This window comes from Oryzias latipes, chromosome 9 (genome assembly GCF_002234675.1).
Source record: "Oryzias latipes chromosome 9, ASM223467v1".
Lineage (NCBI taxonomy): Eukaryota > Metazoa > Chordata > Actinopteri > Beloniformes > Adrianichthyidae > Oryzias > Oryzias latipes.
Window position 1 is genome coordinate 25,635,374 of NC_019867.2, and position 22,183 is coordinate 25,657,556.

General features: G+C 41.0%; 1 protein-coding gene across 5 annotated transcripts in view; it reads right to left on the reverse strand.

The window, feature by feature from the left end:
- Positions 1-43: 43 nt before the first annotated feature.
- Positions 44-22,183, reverse strand: part of LOC101170523 (citron Rho-interacting kinase) — a 49,754-nt gene continuing 27,614 nt past the window's right edge. The window contains exons 16-40 of one of the 5 annotated variants that reach the window (XM_020706221.2): positions 18,586-18,783; positions 16,420-16,613; positions 14,141-14,276; positions 13,957-14,061; positions 13,592-13,732; positions 13,205-13,312; positions 12,874-13,105; positions 12,084-12,242; positions 11,883-11,906; positions 10,848-11,018; positions 10,151-10,331; positions 8,617-8,705; positions 8,412-8,516; positions 8,128-8,297; positions 5,990-6,070; positions 5,763-5,898; positions 5,515-5,654; positions 5,347-5,439; positions 4,151-4,259; positions 3,891-4,019; positions 3,621-3,701; positions 3,460-3,538; positions 3,203-3,376; positions 2,800-3,088; positions 44-1,143 (exon numbers count right to left, since the gene is read on the reverse strand). In XM_020706221.2, the coding sequence (XP_020561880.1) occupies positions 1,120-1,143; positions 2,800-3,088; positions 3,203-3,376; positions 3,460-3,538; positions 3,621-3,701; positions 3,891-4,019; positions 4,151-4,259; positions 5,347-5,439; positions 5,515-5,654; positions 5,763-5,898; positions 5,990-6,070; positions 8,128-8,297; positions 8,412-8,516; positions 8,617-8,705; positions 10,151-10,331; positions 10,848-11,018; positions 11,883-11,906; positions 12,084-12,242; positions 12,874-13,105; positions 13,205-13,312; positions 13,592-13,732; positions 13,957-14,061; positions 14,141-14,276; positions 16,420-16,613; positions 18,586-18,783 (3,348 nt within the window). In that variant the 3' untranslated portion in view covers positions 44-1,119. Of the gene's footprint in view, positions 1,144-2,799; positions 3,089-3,202; positions 3,377-3,459; positions 3,539-3,620; positions 3,702-3,890; positions 4,020-4,150; positions 4,260-5,346; positions 5,440-5,514; positions 5,655-5,762; positions 5,899-5,989; positions 6,071-8,127; positions 8,298-8,411; positions 8,517-8,616; positions 8,706-10,150; positions 10,332-10,847; positions 11,019-11,882; positions 11,907-12,083; positions 12,243-12,873; positions 13,106-13,204; positions 13,325-13,591; positions 13,733-13,956; positions 14,062-14,140; positions 14,277-16,419; positions 16,614-18,585; positions 18,784-22,183 lie in introns of those variants that run through there. The other 4 variants (XM_020706220.2, XM_020706224.2, XM_020706222.2 and 1 more) reach the window with 4 other exon arrangements.

Genomic DNA, 22,183 nt, shown 5'->3' on the forward strand with positions numbered 1-22,183 from the left:
TCCGTGGCCTGTGGGAAAAGTCACAGTCAAAGAAGAACACAGATTCTTTGATCATGTTTAATGTATGTTCTGATTTACATCTCTTAAAAACTCAAAGTCTTAAGTTACTGTCTAACACCAACACCTACTTATTGAATGCAGATAAATACATAAAAGAAGAGAGAATCGATCAGAAAGCCTTAGGTTAAGTCATGCCATTGATGTGTTGGATGGAGGTGATCTCACTGAGCATAAAGAAACGGCCCCCTGACGGGTAGAGTTCATATCACTGCACAGAAAGAGGACATGTACGAGCAGCAGTAGCAGCGGCGGCGCCATACTAGGAGCAAGCTGAGGCGGGCGGCTTCAGCCTGCTGGACTGCACAGCATCGGGCACAGAGCTGCATGTTTCTTTGTCATAGGTTTGCCAATAACGACACAAGGAACACCTGCAGCAAAACAATGCTTACTTGCTGTATAACAGGTTATAGCTAGACGGTCTATAAAGCAATCATAGGCAGTTTAATATTAAAGGCTATGCAGTGAAGAAGATCAAATGGTTGATCAAAAGAAGTGGGTATGTAACAAGAATAATGTCTTAAAACTCCTGTTTAAGCTCTTGTGCAAAGTGTTGCCCGTCAAACCTCTTCATGGTTTAGTTGAGTCGTTAAAAAGTTAGTTTGACTCTAAAGAAGGAAAAACAAGTGACATTCAGATCTAAAGGAGAACCTGATTCCCCAGTTTTAACCAACTTCATCAATAATCTTCCTGCAACACCTCTGGAAATGTTTTTCTTTTTTTATAACAAAAATAGATGTGGCTTTTCCAGCCGAGATTCCCTTTATCTATAAAAACTCCCTGTGATATGTACAGCTTTGATTATATTATAAAGAACCTGCCGGTCGGTGTGGTTTCCCTGCCGCCAATTCCATTGTGGGAAAACGAAAGCCCGAGCCACAGAAGAGGATTGTCTGAGGAGACGTCACCCGCTGCAGGTTGGTGTTGCTGAACAAGAACTCAGGCAGCACTATGTACAGGCAAAGGGGCTGACGGTCAGCCTTGGCGATGCGTTTGTGTGCTTGCAGTCGGAGGGAATAAATGGTTTTCCCACACACACTCTCTTCAACCTCCGGTCTGGATTTACACTGAGGACTGATCCCACACCTGAAACAGGGCAGAAGATGAGAAAACGTCTGCAAACAGATGTCAAAGGTTGTTCTTGCAACCTGATCTAAAGATGGGAGTGGGTTTTTATTTCTAAGATGAGAGCTGTGTTCTTTTATTATGCCAGATTACTGGTAATGCTGTATCGGTAAAAATTCAAATGTCACAAAACCTGAACATCAACATTCAAAGACTTTTTGACAAAACTAAACTGTAGGATACTACTCACAATAAGTTAGGGATATTGTGTCGTAAACGCAGTGTTTGTTTCATTTCACAGATTTTTGGGATATGGAGGTAATTTTATTGGAATGATGGACACACCTCATTTAATGTTTTCCACATAATAGTCGCACAATGTTGACATTGAGCTTTACTTATTGGGGTCAAAACCAAAACATTTGAATGCAAAAACTTTTCAATGTGGTTCAACATTTTCAACATTCTGTGGGTATAAAAAACAGACTTTACCAGTAAGTCTTTCCAAATTCATCATTCAAACAGCCATGATCACATGGCGTTGCGTAATGGATGAGCAGCGACACCTGGCCATTGCGCCTTCAGGTTTGTAGTAGTCAGTCAGCTGTTGCAGGATAACTTTGTGTCTCAAAGATTCATCAGCATCAAGATACAAAACTACTGACAGAGTTTAAGACACGCCCAGGAGCTACCATGACCAGTACCTGAGGACCCGTGCCCTCGGACATGGTTCTGAAAATGCCACACTGCTGCATTACAGTGGGCACAACACCATGCGACCTACACAATGGTGGTCTACCATCCAGTTCACTAATGAGAGTTGGATCACCTTGCACAGAAATAATGGTCATCAGCTTTGCAAGAGAAGGCGAGGTTAGTGATACGCAGAGGTCAACATGGACCCTAGGGTTTACTTTGGTGGAGGAGGTGTAAGAGTCTGGACAGGCATCACCAGTCAGCGCTCATTTGGTTAATTGTCATCCATCATCATCTCCCGGTTCCACCAGCACACCCCAACTTTCTGTTCATGGATGGTAGGGCTCCACCAAATGGTACCAGAATTATCACGTTTGGACTTCAGGAAGTGGTATGCCTTATATGGTATGACCAGCAATGACCCCTGACCTGAACCCCATAGAACATGTCTGAGACAAGCAGAAGCAGAGACTGGATGATGGTACCCCACTTGCAAGTGACCAGGCAGAACTGCATGTAGCACTTATGGAAGAGGGGAACGCAGTGCCTCAGAACAACACCATCAGATTAGTGAGGGACATGGGATGCCGCTGCCAAGCTGTCATTGGTCAAATGTGGAAATAACTAGCACTGACAAGGTCATTTTTTGTTATCTTGGGGCTATCGTTATGGCCCCCAAAAGTCTTAATTATTTTGGTCAATGAATGATGTTTCTTACCAGTAAATAATAGGAATATCTATTTGAACTTTTACGTATTTCATTCAAATTCAGACCAAATAGGAAAACCCCTCATGTAAAAAACAATATCCCAAAAATAATGCGAGCAGTAAAATTCATTGTCTGTTTTTTTCTCCTTTAAAGTGTTTTTATATATTTTGTAGTAGGTACAGAAACTTAAATCAATAATTTAAACCAGTAATAATATATTCAAAATCTACATTTTTTTTAAATTCCTACTATGTTTGAACAGACAGGGGTACCTTGTTGACAGGGGCGAGCTGCGTTCTGACAGACCCGGCATGGAGTCGGGTGCTGTCTCCAAACCTCCCCGGAGACCTCTCCCTGCGGCTGTCCAACACCCTGCCGGGTGACTTTTCCCTGTCCAGCGGTCGGGCGGGGGACTTGTCTCTCCTGAACTCTGTGCGGCCCTCACGGTAGCGATGAGGGGTGCTTGGCTCACGGTGCAGGCCGTCGTGGCTTCCAGGGCCCGAAGTCAGACGCTTGGTGATGTGCTCTGTATACGTGGGGGGGCATCGCTTGCTGGGACTTCTGTTGAAGAAGAGGACTCACTTCAGGTCTATGTCATTAATCATAAAGATATCCAAAGATGAGTGGTTACGATAATAAAGGTCAAAGGTTTTAGTGTCTATGTGATTAGCTGACCCGCGGCTGGAGCCGGTCCTCTGCAGCTCTCCAGACTCCCTGATCAGGCTTCCTTTGCAGCAGATAACCCGCAGCTTGTTCTGGTAGGAGGACGCGAGGTAAATAGCGCCAGAGGAGATAGCCGGACCCAAGTAACGAGGATTTGGGATATCCAAGTGGGCTAGCACTGTCGGACTGGAAACGAGCACAGAGATGCATCAAATCTACCAAAGCGATGGAGTTTTTAAAACAGTCAGAAGGTCTTAGATGTGTCTCACCCTAGAGCTGAATGTCCCTGAACCTCCACAACATCCAGGGAATTAAAATAAGTGACAAACAGGTAGGGCTCTCTGTAGGCTGCATCAAAGGAGGAAGGCAAAGGTTAGTAGTGACACACAGTAAAGACCTTTAATCAAGCAGAAAAAACAGCAAGGGTTACCAAAAGACAGAGGCAGGCGGCTCCACTTGATCTCTTCAGTGCGGCTTCTTCGTCCGTATGAGTCCACAAACACACCAAACTCTGTCACACAAACGGCACCCTCAGCAAACTGGATGTCAAACAATTGCACAAGCAGCCGCAAGGCAAGAAGATAGGACAGTTTACGGTGTACACCCTAGCTGAACTGAGCACAAGTGTTCGATGAAAAACATTAGGGTTTGGGCTTTTCATCAGCTCCTGGTGCATTTGGAAAACAGCGCTCAAACATACCGTGAAAGCAGAGAAGGTACTCCTCCTTCTGCATACTGGTGCCCACCTGCATGATGGCGATGGGGAAACTGTGAGAGGAGGCTGCAAACACAGCAGACGCCAACGACACATCGTTCTTGTCTAAGAACTCTGCAGGGGATGGAGAAGAAGGTTTTGGGGAAATAAACCAAAGTGATCCTCCAGTGAATCCACACTCCTTCCTTGTACAGGTCGTATGGTTCTGCTGCTCACTTTGATCCAAGACCATCAAAAACTCTTACCCTCCAGCACATACTGCTTCATTTCAATCTCGTAGAATTTGTTGGTGCCGATGATGATGCTGTAGCTGGTTAAATGTATGCAGCTGCAGGGCTCAAGAGTTTCAATTTCCTGTGAGACAAAATGTTTAGAAGAAAGCCCAGAAGACTATTTGCAAGTTATTACCCTAAAGAATAATAAGTAACATAAACAGACAGGAAAGGGGGACAAAATTGTAAAGAAACCTCTAGTTTACTTAAAATGTAGGTAATAAGAAAAAGAAAGCTACGTTTCTATTTTTAAATTTAGGGAAGACCCCAGCAATGGCGAGAACTGTAAAAACAACCACAGACCAAGCTGGCGAGACCTGGTGCAAAGAATCCCCACAGGATCTCCAAGCTACTGTTGGATAAAGGAGGGGTTACTCCCTGAACAGGTCGCCAGTTTGTTGCATGGTTAGATAATCCTAACCCTAAATTGCACGCCTTAAAGAAATTTAGAGTTACCAGTTGACCTATAAAACTTGTTTTGGGACTGTGGGAGGAAACCTGAGTGTCCAGAGAAAACACACAGATGCACAGAGAGAACATGCAAACCTCACACAGAAAGCTCCCAGCCGGGATTCAGACCTGGGCCTTCTTGCTGTGATGTGAGTGCTAACCACTACGCCCCCATGCAGCCCTTTGGAAGATTTCATGATGCCTTTTTTTTTAATTGTGATTCAACTTTTGTTTTAATAAATAAAAGTAAAATTATTTGAGTTCTATCATATTTGTCCAGGTTTCAAAAGCAGACACAAACTATGATACTCCCACCACCTCAGGTTACATATTTTGTATTTTTGGTATGATGCTGCCCTTTTATTTCCCGGAAAAGTCAATGTCTTTTTACTTTAATAAGGTCTCAGAATTCATACCAAGAGTATAAGTATTGACAAAATGCTAAATAGTTCTAAGCACATTTTCCCATAACCTGCATTTTTTTACTAACAAACTATAACTTAATATAAGTCAATGAGGTCAAACATATAAAGCTTTGGTTTGAAAACTATTTAATGAAAATAAATCTGAGTGGGAAAGATTACAGTGTTAAACCAACTGTTTCATAAGGAAAAAACATAAATTGTGTCATTTATGAATGTACATTTGGGAGAAATAAATATTGCCTTTTATGTTCAACTTTAACTGATAATTGATGTCTCTGTTTCTCAGTCGTTCACCTTACGAATGCAGTATTTGTTGAGATTTTCATTGTAACGAAGGATGGTGATTTTGTTCGGCATGGCCGCACATATACAGGGCCCATTGTCGACCTACAAAAAAAGAAGCGCAGGTGTGTCAGTATGAGCTGCCAAGACTACAAAACATATCAGACAGCGATTGCATACCCTCCCAGCAGCGAACAGATGACAGCCTTTAACCGTCTCAAAGATATAGGGGGCCAAGTCAGACTGGCTGGGGAGGTGGGACTGAGCCAGAGACTGCTTCACTCTCTTGATCTCCACCAAACACAAAGCTCTCTCGTCTCCTGCAGAACGCAACACACACAGATTATCTGATTTAAAATAATCATAACCTGACATTTTGTGGTTTTTTTCTGGGACTGATAAAAGACTGAATTGCCAATGCTTCTTACCAACAATCATCAGCAGCTTCTCCAGTTCTTTGATGACTTGTATCTGAAACACAGATCCGAGTCCTGGAATGTGAGTCAGGGAGTTCTTGATGACATTCAGTGCGTACAGTCCTTCCTCAGATCCCACCAGAACGATCTGCACAACAGCAAAGAAATAGAATAAAGCATCTGCCGATCCACCAACACCAATGAACTGCTGAGATCCTACACAGAGTGAGCTCCGGTACCTGATCTGTGAGAGGAAGGGTGCAGTTAATGTCCAATCGGTCGTCTCCTTCCAGTTTCAGCAGAGAGTTCCCAAGAAGCTTCTGAAAGAACAAAGACAAGGGGCAGTCAGCTGGACCTGCTCATTAGGATTTTAAGGGAAGCAGCAGGAGTGCAGGACAGAGGAAGTCTGGTGCGGGCCTTGGGTAAGGGGTGGGACTAAGCCACATGTCAGTCTCAGACTTCAAATTCAAGTTTGAGTTCCACATCATTTCATTCTGAGCGTCCACTGAATGACTGAATTTCTACTGCCTGCCTTTAAAAAAGCCAAACTTTAATCATTTATGTAATAAATGTATTACATTTTCAACTGCATTTTGTAAGGTAAGAGTAGCAACAGCCTCCAATCAAGTCTTTAATTACCATTTAGATGTTTTAATTTAAAAGCTGGTCTTTCAGAGTAAAACTCCATCTGAGTCAGCAGTAAAGGAGGCTATTATAATAGAGATTGTAAAGCACATCTATGTCAAAGTTTTCTATGTACTTTACAGCTATTTATAAAATAACGCTAATGTTGATTCGATGGAATATTTTACATGATTCCTAAAAGTGAAAAACTAAGTCTGTCTAAGATATATTTCAAGTTTTAAAGGAAACTTTTGAGACATTCGCATCTTACATCTTGCTTCTAGGTCATAGTCTGTAGCTTGCATTAAAATGTTGCCATTTCAACAATACCAGCCTTCTGCTTTGCTGATAAGTTTGATTGACAGATTCGTTAGCCAATGATGACATTAGTTGACCTGCAGCGTGAAAGGAGTCTCAATATTCACCGCAGAGAAATCTCTCACAAATGTGGGGTGATTCACAAATGAGAGTGGGTTTGTGAATACACATTCTACAATTCGCATGATCTGCGAGTTCATATTACAAGTGTACCTAAAAATTATGTTTGTAAAGAATCTATTGTGCATTTCTGAAAAATTTGTGGTGAATTTCTGAAACATTCATTGTGTTTTTGTGAAACACAGCGTGCACATTTGTGAGAAACACTTATTGTGCATGTGTGAAACACAATGTGTGTGTTTGTGAAACACAGCATGAACATTTGTGAAACGCAACGTGTGCATTTCCAAATTTATATTGCACGTTTGCATAAAATTACAGTTGGGAATCAGACCGTGTGTATTTGTGAAACAGGTTGTGTGTATTTCTGATTATTGAAACCAAAGTTAAATTCCATAATCAAGTATCAGAGCTTTTTACATCAGAAGTTGGACAAAAGTAAAAAGTTTTGTGCTTCTTCCATCATTTTGTTGACAAATGCTTTTTGCTTCCGATTTTTTCAATGACCCATGAAAACTCAGTCAAAGGAGTTGTTTCTGCCAGATTGTTTACTGTCATTAGATCTGATGAAGGCCAAAACACATTTAATTAAATATCACTCCCTCTTTGTGGTGGAACACCATTGCTTTCTGATCCAGATCTCACATTATATTTGATCAAATGAGTCAAGTCACTTGAATCCCAGTCTGAGAGAAGGCTCAGAGAAAAACCTAAAAGGGTGAGCAGACATCTTTTGATCTGAACCTGCAGACATGTGCATTAATTCCTCTTAGAGACAATCACACATTGTCATGTCAAAGCGGAAATTAATTAAGGAAAGGATAAAACAAAGGAGACTGAGGAGGAATGAGTGGGAGATGCTGGTGAGGGAATGGGGCAAATGATACAAATGATGACAAAGGTGTTGTCTGTGCCTCAAAAGGGTCTTGCAAGGTTTCATTTCCACTTCTCCGTAACCCTTTACCTGGACCAGAGAAGACACTACCATTTGTCTTTTGAACATTGCAGCCTGTGTGCAATAAAACCCAATGGAGGTAACAAGAGGAGTTTAAAAAACACATGCCCACATCCAGACAGACAAGGTGCAGTTTTGACAGGAAGAAAAGCAGCAAACAGATGAGAAAGACAAAGAAAAAGAAGGAAAAGAGAAGCCAGTTAATGACATGTTAGTATAACATTTAGCATTTCAACAATTTTCAGATCTTTTAAATGCAGACAGAACAGACACAGGGTGTAAATGTTTGTGATTAATGTCTGCAGACATCCAGAATGTGACGGGCCTTCGTTGATGCGTCTCTGCTGCAGAATCACTCACAGCGTCCGCCTCTGCTTTCTCTCTTGAGGCTCGCCCCCCTGCCACCACTGACTCCATCACAGCCACCCAGCGCTGTTTGTCTGGGAAACTCGGGGCCATGAAGTAGATGGACTGACCAGGCCAGCAGGGGGTATGACAGCGTGACTCCAGCTTCAGTACGTAGGGGACATCTGGCAGAAGAATCAGAGAACATGAATGATAAAGCTGGAACCCGCTCAAACCAGGGATTTGATACAGTGAGGCCATGACTCCTTTAAATGGAGAGCTGGGAATCTTTGGTTTACCTGATTTAGCGGTGTTGGGCAGTTCAGATGCTCCGACTGCTCCGTGTACTAGCACCTCTCCATCAGACAGACAGAGGTCAAACTCTTCCAGAGGCTTCACCGAGTCTGAAAGCAAAGACATCAATGACGAAAGACGACAAAAGCAACTCCAGCAGATCTTCGGGTTTAAATGTTTGATAAATGAACCTCTCAGGTCTAACTGTACCTTCTCTTGGCTCTATATCAAAGATGGACAACTTCGTGCCATCCAAGACCATGTACTTTCTCTCCCAGCCCTGGCCTCGTTTTCCATTCCTGCAAACACAGGATGAAAGACAATCCTGTGACATTCCTGTTTAGGAAATTCTAAATCCTGTCAGAATCTGCCTTCTTTGTTTTAAGCATGTAAAATGTTCCCTAGTATTTACATTATGGGTGTAAGGATATAGATACATTTTTTTAAAATTGATCTAGTACTGGAAGCAACAGCAGAATCGGTTCAAAACCACAGAAAAGATTATAGAGTATTTTGTTTAAAAAGGCATTTAATTGATCAGGAAGTAAAAAATCCCTTTCTGGCCTTTTATGTGTTGCAAGCAGAAAGATGTCCAATCACAAGCTTGATTCTACCAAGTCAGGTCATGAACCACAGCAAAGGTTGTGTGTTGATTGCACTATGATAACTCATTTTTTCCCAGCATTGTAAACAATACCTGAATATATTGTTAGGACACTTGTTTTACCACATAGAACAAAACAGTCTAATAGATGGAGGTTTTTATGTTTGAAGCTGTCATGTCCGAAGATGAAACATGTCAGTAAGGAAAAGAGAAGTGTCTCTGTAAAAATCTATTTTCATTTATAGTTTTAATGCTAAATATCTAGATTATATTTATGTAGATAAAGGAATTGGACTGTATTGTATCAACTCTCATGTTTGTTAATTCTGTTATGTATTGATTCATGGAGCATATTTTGAGACATTGGAGCATGCGAGAGGGTAAGATACCCAACCCTAACACATATGATGTCTGCAATGCATGGTGTGGGGAAAAGCTAGTTTCATTCGTCTTCATCCCGGCTGCAACCTCTTAGTTTATTAACAGCAGGTTTTACCACAGACATGAGTTCCGAAACTTTATTTCAAATCACGGAAATTGGTTTCAGTTGTTTTTCGCACTTACAGGTCCATGAAGTCTTTAAATGAGATTTATCAATGTAGATTTTACTTTTTTTTTGCCACTGCACAAACGCAGAAGTTTCTAAAGTTTATGCCTGTAGAACAGATTCATTCATTTTTCTCAAAACAGATTTAGTTCCCTTTCCAGGGTAAAAGTTAGCAACAATTCTAATAGATTTGACCATCCCTGAAGAGAAATCCATTTGTCTGTGTAAGTCAATTAAAATAAAATCTTAAAATGTAAGATGCTCACCCTTACTGCAAGTTTTCTAAACATACAAGTCTTTGTTAATCTGAGGTGTGTCACCAACTTTAGGATTGATTAGGCAACAGATTACTTTTCTAAAACCTGTCAACTTGAGACTGAAGGTTTTGCGTCTCAAATGTCTCAAAGTACTTTGAATAAATAAAGTTTCTCCTAATAAAAGGATGCAAGGATTTTTTCACTCAATTTGCTTGTAGTACAGATTTTCTGCAAACATTACAGTAAGCCAAAAAGTTATCTGTATTCAGATAAAACCTTTTTGGAGGATAACAGGCAGAAGCAGAAGTTGAAACACAAAGTTTGTCCGTGGCTGACCTGGGCTGTTTCATCCAGCCCTCAAGGTGCATGTGTCCTCCGGTCTCTTTGAGCTGTTGTGCTGGAGAGCTGCCTTTGTCTCTGCACGAGCCCTCGGAGAGGTGCAGGGAACAGTCGCTGGACATGCCACACGTGGCTGGAAGGCAGGGGGAACATTTTGGGTGGCACAAAGCGTGACATTCTAAAGGGTGGGAAACAAAAACCATCAGAAACAAAGTGATCACTATTTGACTCATTTTCATCTGCCCAAGAGAATAACAAACCTCAGCAAGGACTCAAAGAACAGAGAGGTTTTCAAAACACCAGAGAAAGGAAGTGGAGAAACATCACAGAGATTCAAAAGAGCAGGCAACTGAGCAAGCAGATGGAAGAAGACAGTGAAGAACCAAGCCAAGAAAAGAAAAATATATAAACCAAAAATTAGAAAAAAATAAAACCAGGAAAGAAGAAACCATGACAGAAGCTATACAATTGGGGAAAACAGGCAAAATGACTATGGTTCTCCAAATAACAACTAAAACCTAAAACGTTCCATTTACAAAGGCAGTGATTCTAACAGCAGATATGGTGATGAATTTAACAAGAGCACAAATTTTTTTCAAAAAAACACAAAATAGAAATTATATAACTTCTGAAGCAAAACAGATCAACAGATTAATCTTCTTCATGGCTGTTTAGATTAATCTGCAATACTCACCGAGACAGGTAGCTGCTTGACGCCCAAAATGAACCGTATCCAGGCAGACGGTGCACTTGGCAGCTCTCATGTTGAGTCCCACCGTGAAGCGGTGAGGGGTGTTGTGGTGCACCACCCTCTCCCGCTCCCTCTCTCTGTCTCTTTGACTGTCCTTCAGTCGACGGCTGTACTCTGGAAACAGTCAGGAAACTTTACAACACAGAAACAACTGAACACTTCCAAACCTCCAGTGCACCATGCTGGATCATGGGAGAGACGGAGCAAAACTCATTTGAAAGGAACCCTGTGAGGCAAGTCAAGGCAAAGGGAGGGTAATAACTAGTGATAAGGGTGACAAAGTGGTTTAAAGAGACTACAGCGACAAATGCATGTCAATTCTGAGAACAAAAGTACTTGTAAAGAACAACAATGGCTCTCCTAGTGTCAAAAATGCCCTATATTAAGTATTGTCAAGTCTGTTATCGGGACAGATGTGGGACACATTAACAGGACATCTACTTAATTGCAACAATACCATGTCAGATGTTTTCAAAAATTCTAAAAACATTGATCCAAACTTAATTTAATATAATGTTTAAAGTCCTAAATAATGTTTTTAAAACCATTTTTTGTTGCTTTTTTCTAAAAATAGATTGAAATCATTGATATTTTAACTCTACACTATAATAAATCAGGATGACTGGATAATACCATGTAATCAGACCAAAAATTTGATGGCTTTGTGCAGAGTTTTTGTGAGTGATGTGAAGTGGAGGTGGTGCTGCAGGTGTGTTCAAGAACAGAGCCAGGTTATGCAAATCAGCCGCAAACAGCTCAGTAGGGCAGAGTTAAGCATCAGCAACCGAGACAAAATGCTTCAGATTTGAAAAGCTTTGCACTGTGAGGGTTTCTTTCTCACACAGAAAAAGTATGGAGTTCAGACACTGGAAATGGTGCAGGGCTTTTAAAATCTGGCCTGTCAAGGATGTGAATGTTGCAAAATGAGCAGTGAAAAGGGGAATTAAACAGCATAAACCACAATTTAGAAACACTTACTTTCAAAAGTGACAGTCCTTCTCTCTGAAAGTGTGTAAAGGAGGATAGTAAGAGCTTTAGAAATGAACATTTGAAGGTGAGACGATGTGTGTTTTTGCACGCTGTGATAGCATGTTTCAGGGATTATATTGTTGTACTGCGGTTATTCTTAATGTTTCATGGGGGACTTGACAAAGAGGCTGAATACCGGCTGTGACTCACCTTCCGGTGTTGGCGTGTCCTTCCTGCGTCCAGAGTTAGAGGGTGCCAGGTTACTGGGGCCCTGCTGGTGTTCAGGGGACTTCACCATAGCTGACATGATTATCTGCTGCCGCGCTGCAGCCGGATTTGCTGCGCTGCCGTGTTCCTTGTACTGAAGAGCTGAGGTGGAAAAAGCTGATTTAATTTACTGCTTCAACATCTAGTATGTATGATATGAACATTCTTTAGATCCATTCTTGGGTTACAGTGTATGTTTATGAGCATGGATTTATTTGACACTTTTTTATTTTATTTGATAAAGCTCTATGAAATTCTAAGTTTAAAAAATAAAAGACTAGTATAAATAGTCTTTTAGTAAATAACTAGTAAATAAAAGAAGTCCAGATTGGCTCAGTTAGATTTCGACTGGCTGTGCTTCTATGCGAAATGCTTGTAAATATTGCACTTCTCTGGACTCAAGGCGTGCAGTAGATGTGTAAACATATTTGTCTCCAGTTCTGTAAAATTCTTTTCAGTCTGAAATTTTGCATGCATGAGTCACTGAATGTTATATTTACTCAAGTAACTCAAGTCACAGCTTCAAGCATCAGCTGGATGCATGCAAACTGCTGACTTTCCTGTTAAAAATGACAAAAATCTCTCCAAAGTTCCTTTGATCTGCAATTTTACCAACCAAGATTTACTTTGGGAGTTCTAAGTGACCTCAAATGGAAAGAGGTTTTTTCTTTCATTTTCACAAAGAGCAAAACTTTGTGTTTTTGTACTTTCTGCTGCATCTTCTTCTTCTGACCTTCTTCTCTCAGAGATCGCAGCTCTGCTCTCATCTTCTGCAGAGCATCCTCTAGTTCGGAACAACGAGAGCGCTCTTTATCCAGAGCTGCCTTCATGTCACTGTACTGCAGGGGCACCGGCTGCATTGGGGGGACGGGGGATACCTGGCCTTGGCTCTGTCCCTGACCCTGGGATTGGGCCTGGGCAGCCATTGCAGCCAGCAGGTCCTCCCGACGGCGCCCAAAAATTCCCTAAAAGACACACGAGCAAACAGTTTGTCCTGCTCTGATCCTAAGTTTTGCATGTAATTTTTAAGCATATTAGACCACTTTGGTTTGATGAAAAACAACCTTTTTCTTCTTGGAGCCTCCATGAGCCTGGGCCTGCAAGAAGTCTATGAGCTTGGTCTGCTGGGTGATGGTTCCCTCCATTTTCACCTTCTCATGAGAGTAAGCAGCCTGCAGGTGGAGCTAAGTGAACATCACTACTGCCATGAATTTCTCCTCAAGTACCTCACTTCACACAGAGAGGGTGACAGAGAGACAGAAATATGGGGGGGTATGCCTTTGGGTAAAACAAAGTGTTTTTTGGGAGTGGGGGTCTCACATTCTCGTGTGGTTAAGAACAGAGAGCAGAGAAAACAAACAGGACTGGGAAGGACACGGGGATGGACGCCCAGTTCAGGAAGTGACTGTGCATGCGTGTGTTTGTGTGAGGATATATTTGTGCAGAAGCACCTGGATGTTCTCCAGCTGGTATTCCAGATCGGTCCTCTCAGTCTTGAGTAAGTCGGTCTGATCCAGAGCGTCCTGCAACCCCTGGGTCAGACGGAATATGTGGGTTTTTTGGGCATCCATCTGCTGCTGCAGTTTCTCTTGCTGTTGATGAAAAGAAGGTCTCAGCTCACTTTTCATCTTTCCTTTTTGTAATGCAATTAAATCCAAACATATTTATCAAACAGTGATGCTATATTTCAAAATTGTAAGCAGAGGAAGAGGGTTGGTCATAAAGTAACATGTACTTTGAAAATACAAAAAATGTAGACAAACATGAAAGATTTGCATAAAAAGGTAGAATTATTTAACAAAAGAATTCGATGTACTTCCTCTAGGAGCCTCTGCTTCACATCCCTTTCACTCTCCAGCTTTTGTTGCAAACTGCGGGCATTCATCTCCAGCATTGAGTGCTTCTTCTCCAGATCAGTCAACTGAGGAGTAAAAACACGAAGGGTTGGCGTGACTCCAGTCATAGGCGAAATATTCATGCATCAGGGTGGAGCTTCTAACCGTGTCTGCAAGGCTCTCAGCTTTAAGCTTCTGGTCTTTCAGGGCTTGCTGCAAGGCCAAGATCTCAGCTTTGTGCTCTTTGACCGCCTGCTCCACAGCCTGGCGAGACTCAGAGCTGCGCTGATCCGCACGCAGCCTGGAGTAGAAAAAAAAGGTTGGCTTTTTGTTTGTACGTAATCTGTCTGTGCATCTAGGATTTTTCTGCAAACTCTTGTTGCTTATATCAACCCAGAATAACTCAACATGCCCAGGAGAGCAGACCTGGAGCATTCACCGCATGTAGGCATGAAGAGCCAGAAATAATAATGTCTGCAGAAGAAAATCAACAGCAGAACCTGCTTTTCACAGTTAATATGAAGAAAAAGTAAAGTAAACTGGCAAAAAAAAATCATGTTATTTTCTTCTACAATGCAGCATAGTTAATTTCTAAAATATTATCTATAAGGTATTACACAACCTGACATCCTTTTAAAGTAATGTACCCTCAAGCATACCAGAATGAACAACATTTCTGACATTAAACGTTATAATAATTTTTTGCTGGTCATCTTTTGATCTATCGTAAAAGTGTTTTTGGATTTAGCCAAAATCCCAAAACACATCGTTTTCTAGTACATAGTTTCTACAGAGCGGCAGGATTTCATTGGAAATTCACCTCTGAGTCGCGAGCGGGACCACTGGCAAGAAGCCCCCCCCCCCCCGGTCCCATCACCCATTGCTGAGCTATCTGTTTAACCCTTGTACTATCCAAGGCACTTTAACATTGGGAGTTGGGTCATCTAGACCAGTGTTTTTCAACCTTTTTTGAGCCACGGCACACTTTAACCTTGAAAAAAATCCCGCGGCACACCGGCATCCAAAAATTAAAAAAAAGGAGAAACTCATAGTTTGTATTGATCCACAGCCCCTCTGCAATCTCACATGCATTTTTGTGATAATAATGGCAGAAAAAGTTTGAAGCTGCAGCTGTTTTTTTCTAAAAGATCTAATAAAAGTAAAGTTAGAAGATTTAAAAACTGTTTGATGTGTGTTCGTTGTGGTTTCAAGACATTTTACGGGGAAGACTCATTGTACGCTCAGACACTGTCACTTTAACCCAATGCATCATGGGAGATGTAGTGCAAACAGCGCTGAACACAGACAAACTAGCATCTCTGAGCTTCATTGTTTTGTTCACTTGTTCCACGGTCTGACACCAGATTCTGTGGAAAACTACACCACTAAAGATGAGCTTTAACTGGTATTTTTGTTGGAACTGAGAGACTTTATGAGCAGAATCGTAACAAGGACGTGAAGACTTTAACCACTTCTGATTGGTCAGACTAATGACGTGTTATTAAGCCTCCAACAATGATTGGCGGAGACAGTTAAAGGGGTGGGACTTTTCAGTAAACAGTTGTAGCTGCAGCTAAATCGCACTACCATCATTGTTATCAAAGTGTCTTTAATAGAATCAAATAAACACAAAGAAACAATAATTTAATGATCTTTTATATTCCTTACTTCTCAGTGTTTTATCAGGGCCTGTTTGGATGAACACAGAGCTGATATCCTGGAGATGGTAAATGTTTTTAGATCAGTTAATAAGGGCAATTTCCCACGGCACACCTAACCATCAGCCGTGGGAAATTTTCACACTGGTTGAAAAACACTGATCTAGACCCACTAGACAGTGCTCTGAACCTTTTTTCTTCAATGATTTCTGATCTGATTTCTGGTGTCCATGGATTACATGAAATCTTTCCACCTTTATCCACCTTTGTCATGGTAGGGAGAACACGTCAATGTAAGGGTGGGGTCATCTAAGATAGCGCAAGGGTTAAGAGGTCTCCCACTAGCTCACAGTCCCTCACACCCAAAACCTAACATTACTGGTTCAACAAAAATGGCGAGCACTATTAGAGTAGTTTTGATCTAGATGCCTTCTCAGACAAGGAAAACAAAGATCTTCAAGGATCTATTTGCATCAGAATGGTGCGGAGTAAGGAGCTTGTGGCCCGCCCATTGTAGCTTCTACGTCACAACAACAAGCTTTATCAAACAGAAATTTTTTGTCTCCTCAGAAATTCCACTTTGAGCTTAATTTTCTTTATATATGTCCTCCATTATTATAAAAATGCCTCAAAAACATGTGAAAAACACACAATTTTCATCAGAGTTGGTCTTAAACACAAAGCTGAGCTGGATGAACATTTGAAACTGTACCGTCCTGGCACTCAGCGGTCCCTCATGTCCTTACAGTTACAGTAACTCAGTCTGCATCAGAGCATGGTGGTTACCTGTTCTGCTTCTCTGTGTCCAGGAGCCTCTGGAGCTCCCTGTTCCGCCGCTCAGCCTGGCTCTTCTCTTCCTCCAGTGTGGCTCTCCAGGCTTCCCACTGCCTCTCTTTCTCCAGCAGCTCGTCGTTCATGGTCTCCAGCTCCAAAACTTGCTCCTCCAACATTGTGCAGGAAGTTTTCAGGGTCTCGAGGTTCTATTCAAAACAACAGGAAGTTTAAAAGCAAACTCAGTCACAACCAGAGATTGCCATGGTCAATAATTCCTTCAAGGAGAAAACAGATTAATTTATTTATGGCCCCCAAAACAGGCAGCTAAACATAGAAAGAAAACAGTGTTGCTGCTTTCGTCAAATATAAACAACAATGTTCAGGAATCTTAGTCATGTATTTATGGTTTAATCACACTTTTAACTCACTTTCAATTTACATCAATTCTCAATTAAAGATCTCTGCTAACCTTTACCTGGCCAATCATCAGGAATATCAGGCCCCCATGTTTTTTAGGCATTTTTAACATGTAATCTGATCTTGCACACCTGATTATAGTCCCAAGCCTTTTCACCATCAGCACTCCTGGGTCTATCACAGCTATCATTAAGTTGAAGCTGTGGATCAGTGTCCTCCTCTTAAGCCTGGTTTGAACTGCTAGGCACTGTAATTTCCTGTCAGTCTTTCACAGCCTCCTTTGTTCCCTTTAGTACATAAAAAACTGATTTGATTTAATGAAGGTTTAAAAAGACTCTAAGATTGTTTTCTTAGATGCAAGGATTTTCTCCTTGCTGTGGTGCATCCATAGTCTTCACATCTCACAACACGCCGCTTTAAACAAAGTATTTGCAGACAAATATAGCCTCTGCCGGCGCTGCAGCAACACCATAGCCCTGTGAAGTCCAACGCTTCCACAGCCGACACGACCTGGGAGTGATGGGGATGACACATCCCTCCCACACTCCACCCCGTCCCTCGACTATGACTTCCATCACCGGTTGCACAACCAGCAAGACTGAGAGCACTGCTGGACACCCACGAACACATCCTCCCACAGGTGCAGCGCAAACATCGTGCAGCCTGCTCTCCTTCTTTCTGCAAGCACAATGATGATTCTAAAAATACTGACATGATCCCAGAGGTTCTGCCGTCTCATTTACTGTAAACGTTTTTAGAGGTGAGGGATGTCAGGTCAGCTTTCACAGAGACTGAGAACAAGATTAGAGCATCACTGTGACTTAGGTGAGAGGAAAATGTCCACTCTGTAGGGATCTGCTGAAACACGGTCATGTTTAAGAACTGTATAGAAAAAACAAATGGGAAACTGTTGCTTCTATGTTCATTTGTGAGTCATCACAGCTCTCCTTTCTACCACCTCTGACCAGGTTCTTATTTCTTCTCTCATTTTTATGGATCTTATTCTGTTATTAGAATTTCTTTTATGGCTTATTGATTTGCATTTTCAGTTGTTTGTTTTTCTTCTCTGAGAGAAGAAGGTGAGAGTCTAAAATGAATTCTTTGAAAAAGAGAAGCACTGCAAAGTATATGAAAATGAAAGACATTTCTTAAAACATTAAAACAACAGAAAAACTTTGTGTTTTAAGCAAAATCTCTTTTTAAATAATGACATGTATGGTTGTTTTTTTTTTTAGGTTTAGGGATTTAAATTTTTTTCCCATTTTAATTAGGGGCTCCATTCAAGCCTGATTGTACTGGTAAACATTTTTTAAAAGTTTGAACTGCTAAAAACTGGTTAGATTGCTTCACACTCCAAAAACTGAATTTCAAGAAAGTAAAATATATTACTCTATATTAAATATATTATGTCAACTCTTGTTTTAAGAAAAAACGTATTTTTTCCTGTCTTGCAAGAAAAATCATCTTATCAAGAACGTTTCTCAGTAGCAAAAAAGTCTTAGTTTAAGGAAACATGTCTTAGTGACTAGATTTTATTTTCTTAAAATAATATTTTTTTGTAAGACATGTTTTCTTACCCCATTTGTGGATTTTGTTTGTGTGTGCTCATTTTGAGAAAATCTGCCAATGGAGTGATCATTTCTGACTTATTTTAAGGGGGTTGTTTCTGCAGGGCACAATTCTGAAATGATATCTCTAAATTATCTTCACTAAAAAGGCAAACGTGGTCAGTTTATTGTAAGCACTCTGTACATAGGCAACCTGTTTCTGGTTGTTAAGGTGCATCTCCCGATCAGCAACCTCCCGCCGCAGCTGGTCCACGTTCTGGCTGAGCTGCAGACGATCCTCTCGCTCATCCGAAGCTTCATCCAGCTGTTTAGACAAGTAGAAGTTCTGGCGGTTCAGCTCAGCATTCTCCTGCGTCAGTGTGGTTAGCTGCTCCTCCAGGTCAGTAATGACCTGCAGATTCATCACAAAAATGAAATCATTAAAAATAATTTAAATATAGAGCTATAACTCTAAATAAAACAAACAAACATGCAACCTCTTTTTTTGAAAATAAATTAAAAGATTCTGTGAAAAAGTCAGCCACAAGAGAGGAAAGACAGAATTAAAAAAATTTTAGTTATCAGACTTCTGACAAAGCAAAAAAAAGTTTAAGAATGTTAATTTTACATTTTTATTAAGTGAAAAATTGTGACCAACTTTAAACTTTTTAACTCATATTGTGGTTTATAAAAAAAAATAAGCTCACAACATTTGTCACTCTTTAAAGGGTAAATTATAAAGTATAGTTTGTGTGATGTTATGGTAGGGTGAAAAACACTTTAAGATCTTTACAGTCCTTCCCAAAAGAGAATACTGAATACTCTGCCTTGACGTGTTTTTATTTTCCTTCTGTTCATTTGAGAGAGAAATCCTCTTTGGGATCCAATGAAAAATGAAAAAGATGTGTGAACATTTATTTATTTAGAGTTGAATAATACCCATATTTGCGAAAAATGAAGGAAATCTTAGATCTATAAATTGCTTTTGGTGTAAGAATGTATTTAGTATAAAGGAAATGACTCTGTTTCTAACCCTCACATTTACTTTTCAGAAAAAAATCAAAATAAAAAAATCAACATCTGATGAAGAAACTAAGTTAAAACAGTCTAATAGGAGCAAATCTCCAACACTTTAGGTTTTCTTGAAGAAAGATGAGCGTCTCTCAGCAGACTGTTTTGAACTGGAAATCATTTTGGAACAATAAGTAATTTATAAACATAAAGATTTTCTAAACATGCAGTATATAATGTCAGAACCTGGAGAATGAAAAGCACTTGGTGCCTGTTCCTCTGCATTTCTGTCAGTTGGTGGGTTTAATGTGTCCATTCTTTAGTATACGTGAGAACCCCTCAAATTTTCCTGCTCCTTGCACTCATTACAGTTATGTCGTGGCTTTATCCTAATTGTCAGAGCCTCATGACTTCAAAGTGCCACCAGTTTTGCCTGTCAGCAGTGATTTCTTGTGGCAGGCATAGAGAACAGCACTCAGCATTGCTTGTCAGCGAGTGGATGAGGATAATACCTCCAGCACAGTGTGTGATCTACTAAGCCAGAGACAGCTCTGCCTTGCTGTCAGTGTTTGCAGCTCTGCACCAGAGCACACAGGACCCGGGTTTAAGGAGTAGATGGACCAGTTCGAACAAGTAATCACATCATCATTGTCCTGAAAGTTCTCACCAAAGTAACTCCAAAGGTGTGCAAATGTAAGGCCTCTCGTTCCTCCTCACATGGGCATTATTCTGACAGAACCACAGTGTTTTACTGAAGATGATAATGTGTTCAGAGCTAGCAAAGGAACTGTGATTTTGGTTCTGATCACATTTTTGAGCAAAACATATCTGTAGAGCATTTCTAAAAACGAAAACAGCATCAGCTTTTAAAACAATGTCACTGTCTCCCAGGCGTTGAGCTGACAGAGTGAGACTAACTGTAGAACAAGAACAATGTTTTCAAAGTGACTGTCAAAGTTTATCCACAATCACTTAAAAAGGCTTTGGTCCAGAAAGTGAGGTTATATAGAGGGTCACAGTGATTCTGGATGATACTCAATAAGGGCTCAGAGGTACAGCAGTGAACCTTTGATTGCAGGGTTATTTTCTGTTCCATGCATGTGTGTCCTTGGGTAAGACGCTGAACCCCACATTGGTCCTGTTGGCATGGTTAGTGCCTCGCATGGCAGCTCTGCCGCCATCGGGGTATGTTTGTGTGTGTGAGTGTGTGAAGGGAATGTGATTTGCAAAGCGCTTTGAGCCTTAGGGAAGGTTTGACCTTGAGTAGACCAATCTGTCTGGAAATATCAAGCAGTTACGAAAGATGCTTGTTTGACTTTAACTTTCCAGAAAAGCTAAGAAAAAAATCCTGGCTTCCCCTTTCTCTACAACATATTGATAAGCATCTCACCTCATTGCCAGAAGAGACAATATTTCCCAATCTTTTTGGAATGGGCTGTTTTTGTGCCAACCAATTAACCCATCCATTCATCCATCCATCCATCAATCAACCAACCAACTGGCGTTGACCAAGTTGACAACATTTTAACAGCAAACCAGTATTCAGAACCCTATCTGCTGCCTTTGGAGTCAATACTTAGAGGAATTTGTTTGTGGAGCTGCAGACACAGCCGCACTCGGGAACCATTTGGTGTATTAACCCCCCCCAATCCAACCCCTTAATGCTGATTCTCAAGCAGGGAGGCATTGGGTCCCATTTTTAGAGTCTTTGGTATGACTTGGCATGGATTTGAACACCCGACCTTCCAGTCACAGGGCAGACACTCTACTACAAGGCCACTGAGCTGGTTAAAGTGAACTGTTGCAGAACTCCAGAAGAATTGCATTAACCCTCAGCTCAGTGAATGATTCTGCTGAGAGGCACAGTGGAAAAAAAATCCCCATTTAGGACACGGTCGTGACTCAGTAGTTCACCTTGTACCCATGAAGGGATTTCTTTGGTTGAAAAAACAAATCTAGCACAAAGAGGAAATATAAATGTACTTGGTATAAAAAAAGACATTTTTTGGGGTATCAGGAATCAGAGTGATGATGAAACTAATGGAAATATGTGAACTCACACATCTGTAAGATCCTCCTTGATGTTTTTCAGAACATTTTCCCTTCAGATATTGAGGGTTCTAACTTTGTTCTTAAAAGTTTACAGGAATAAGCAGAATTAAATAATTCATTTTGCTTAAAGGGACATTAATAAAAGCAACTGGCTTGTTAACAGTTAGACTCATGACTTTTCAGTAAAAGTAAATGAGCTCAGACAGAGAAGCATTTTGTGCTGCATGTTGTTAAGAGTCCATTACATCCACAGTCGCAGCAGCTGCTGTGTCACAGTGGCAATGATATTCCATAATCACAGCTACAGCCCATCTTAATGAGCCTAAGCAGCATCCAGTGAACAAGCTGGGTCAAATAGCACCCTCTGTTTCTGACTGCAGAGGCACAAACGTGGGCCTGAGAAGCTGCAGCTCAGAGACCCATCTCGTTGCCATGACCAGCTCTTGTCGAGTTTATCCAATTTTTAAACTTCTAAGCTTTAACAAGTAGTAGCCTGGGACATTTAATTTCCTTTATTTCTTTTTTTTAGCTTTTTCTTTACTTTAAAATTTGCTCTGTCATTTAATTTGAGGGCTGCAAGGTGCTGCAGTGATTAGCGCTCTCACCTCACAGTGAGAAGGCCCTGGCTCAAATGCGGGCTGGGTTCTTTCTGTGTAGAGTTTGCATGTTCTCCCCATGCATGGGTGGCTTTTCTCCGGGGCCCTCCCACAGTCCAAAAACCAGCTTCATTGGGTAACTGTTTACTCTAA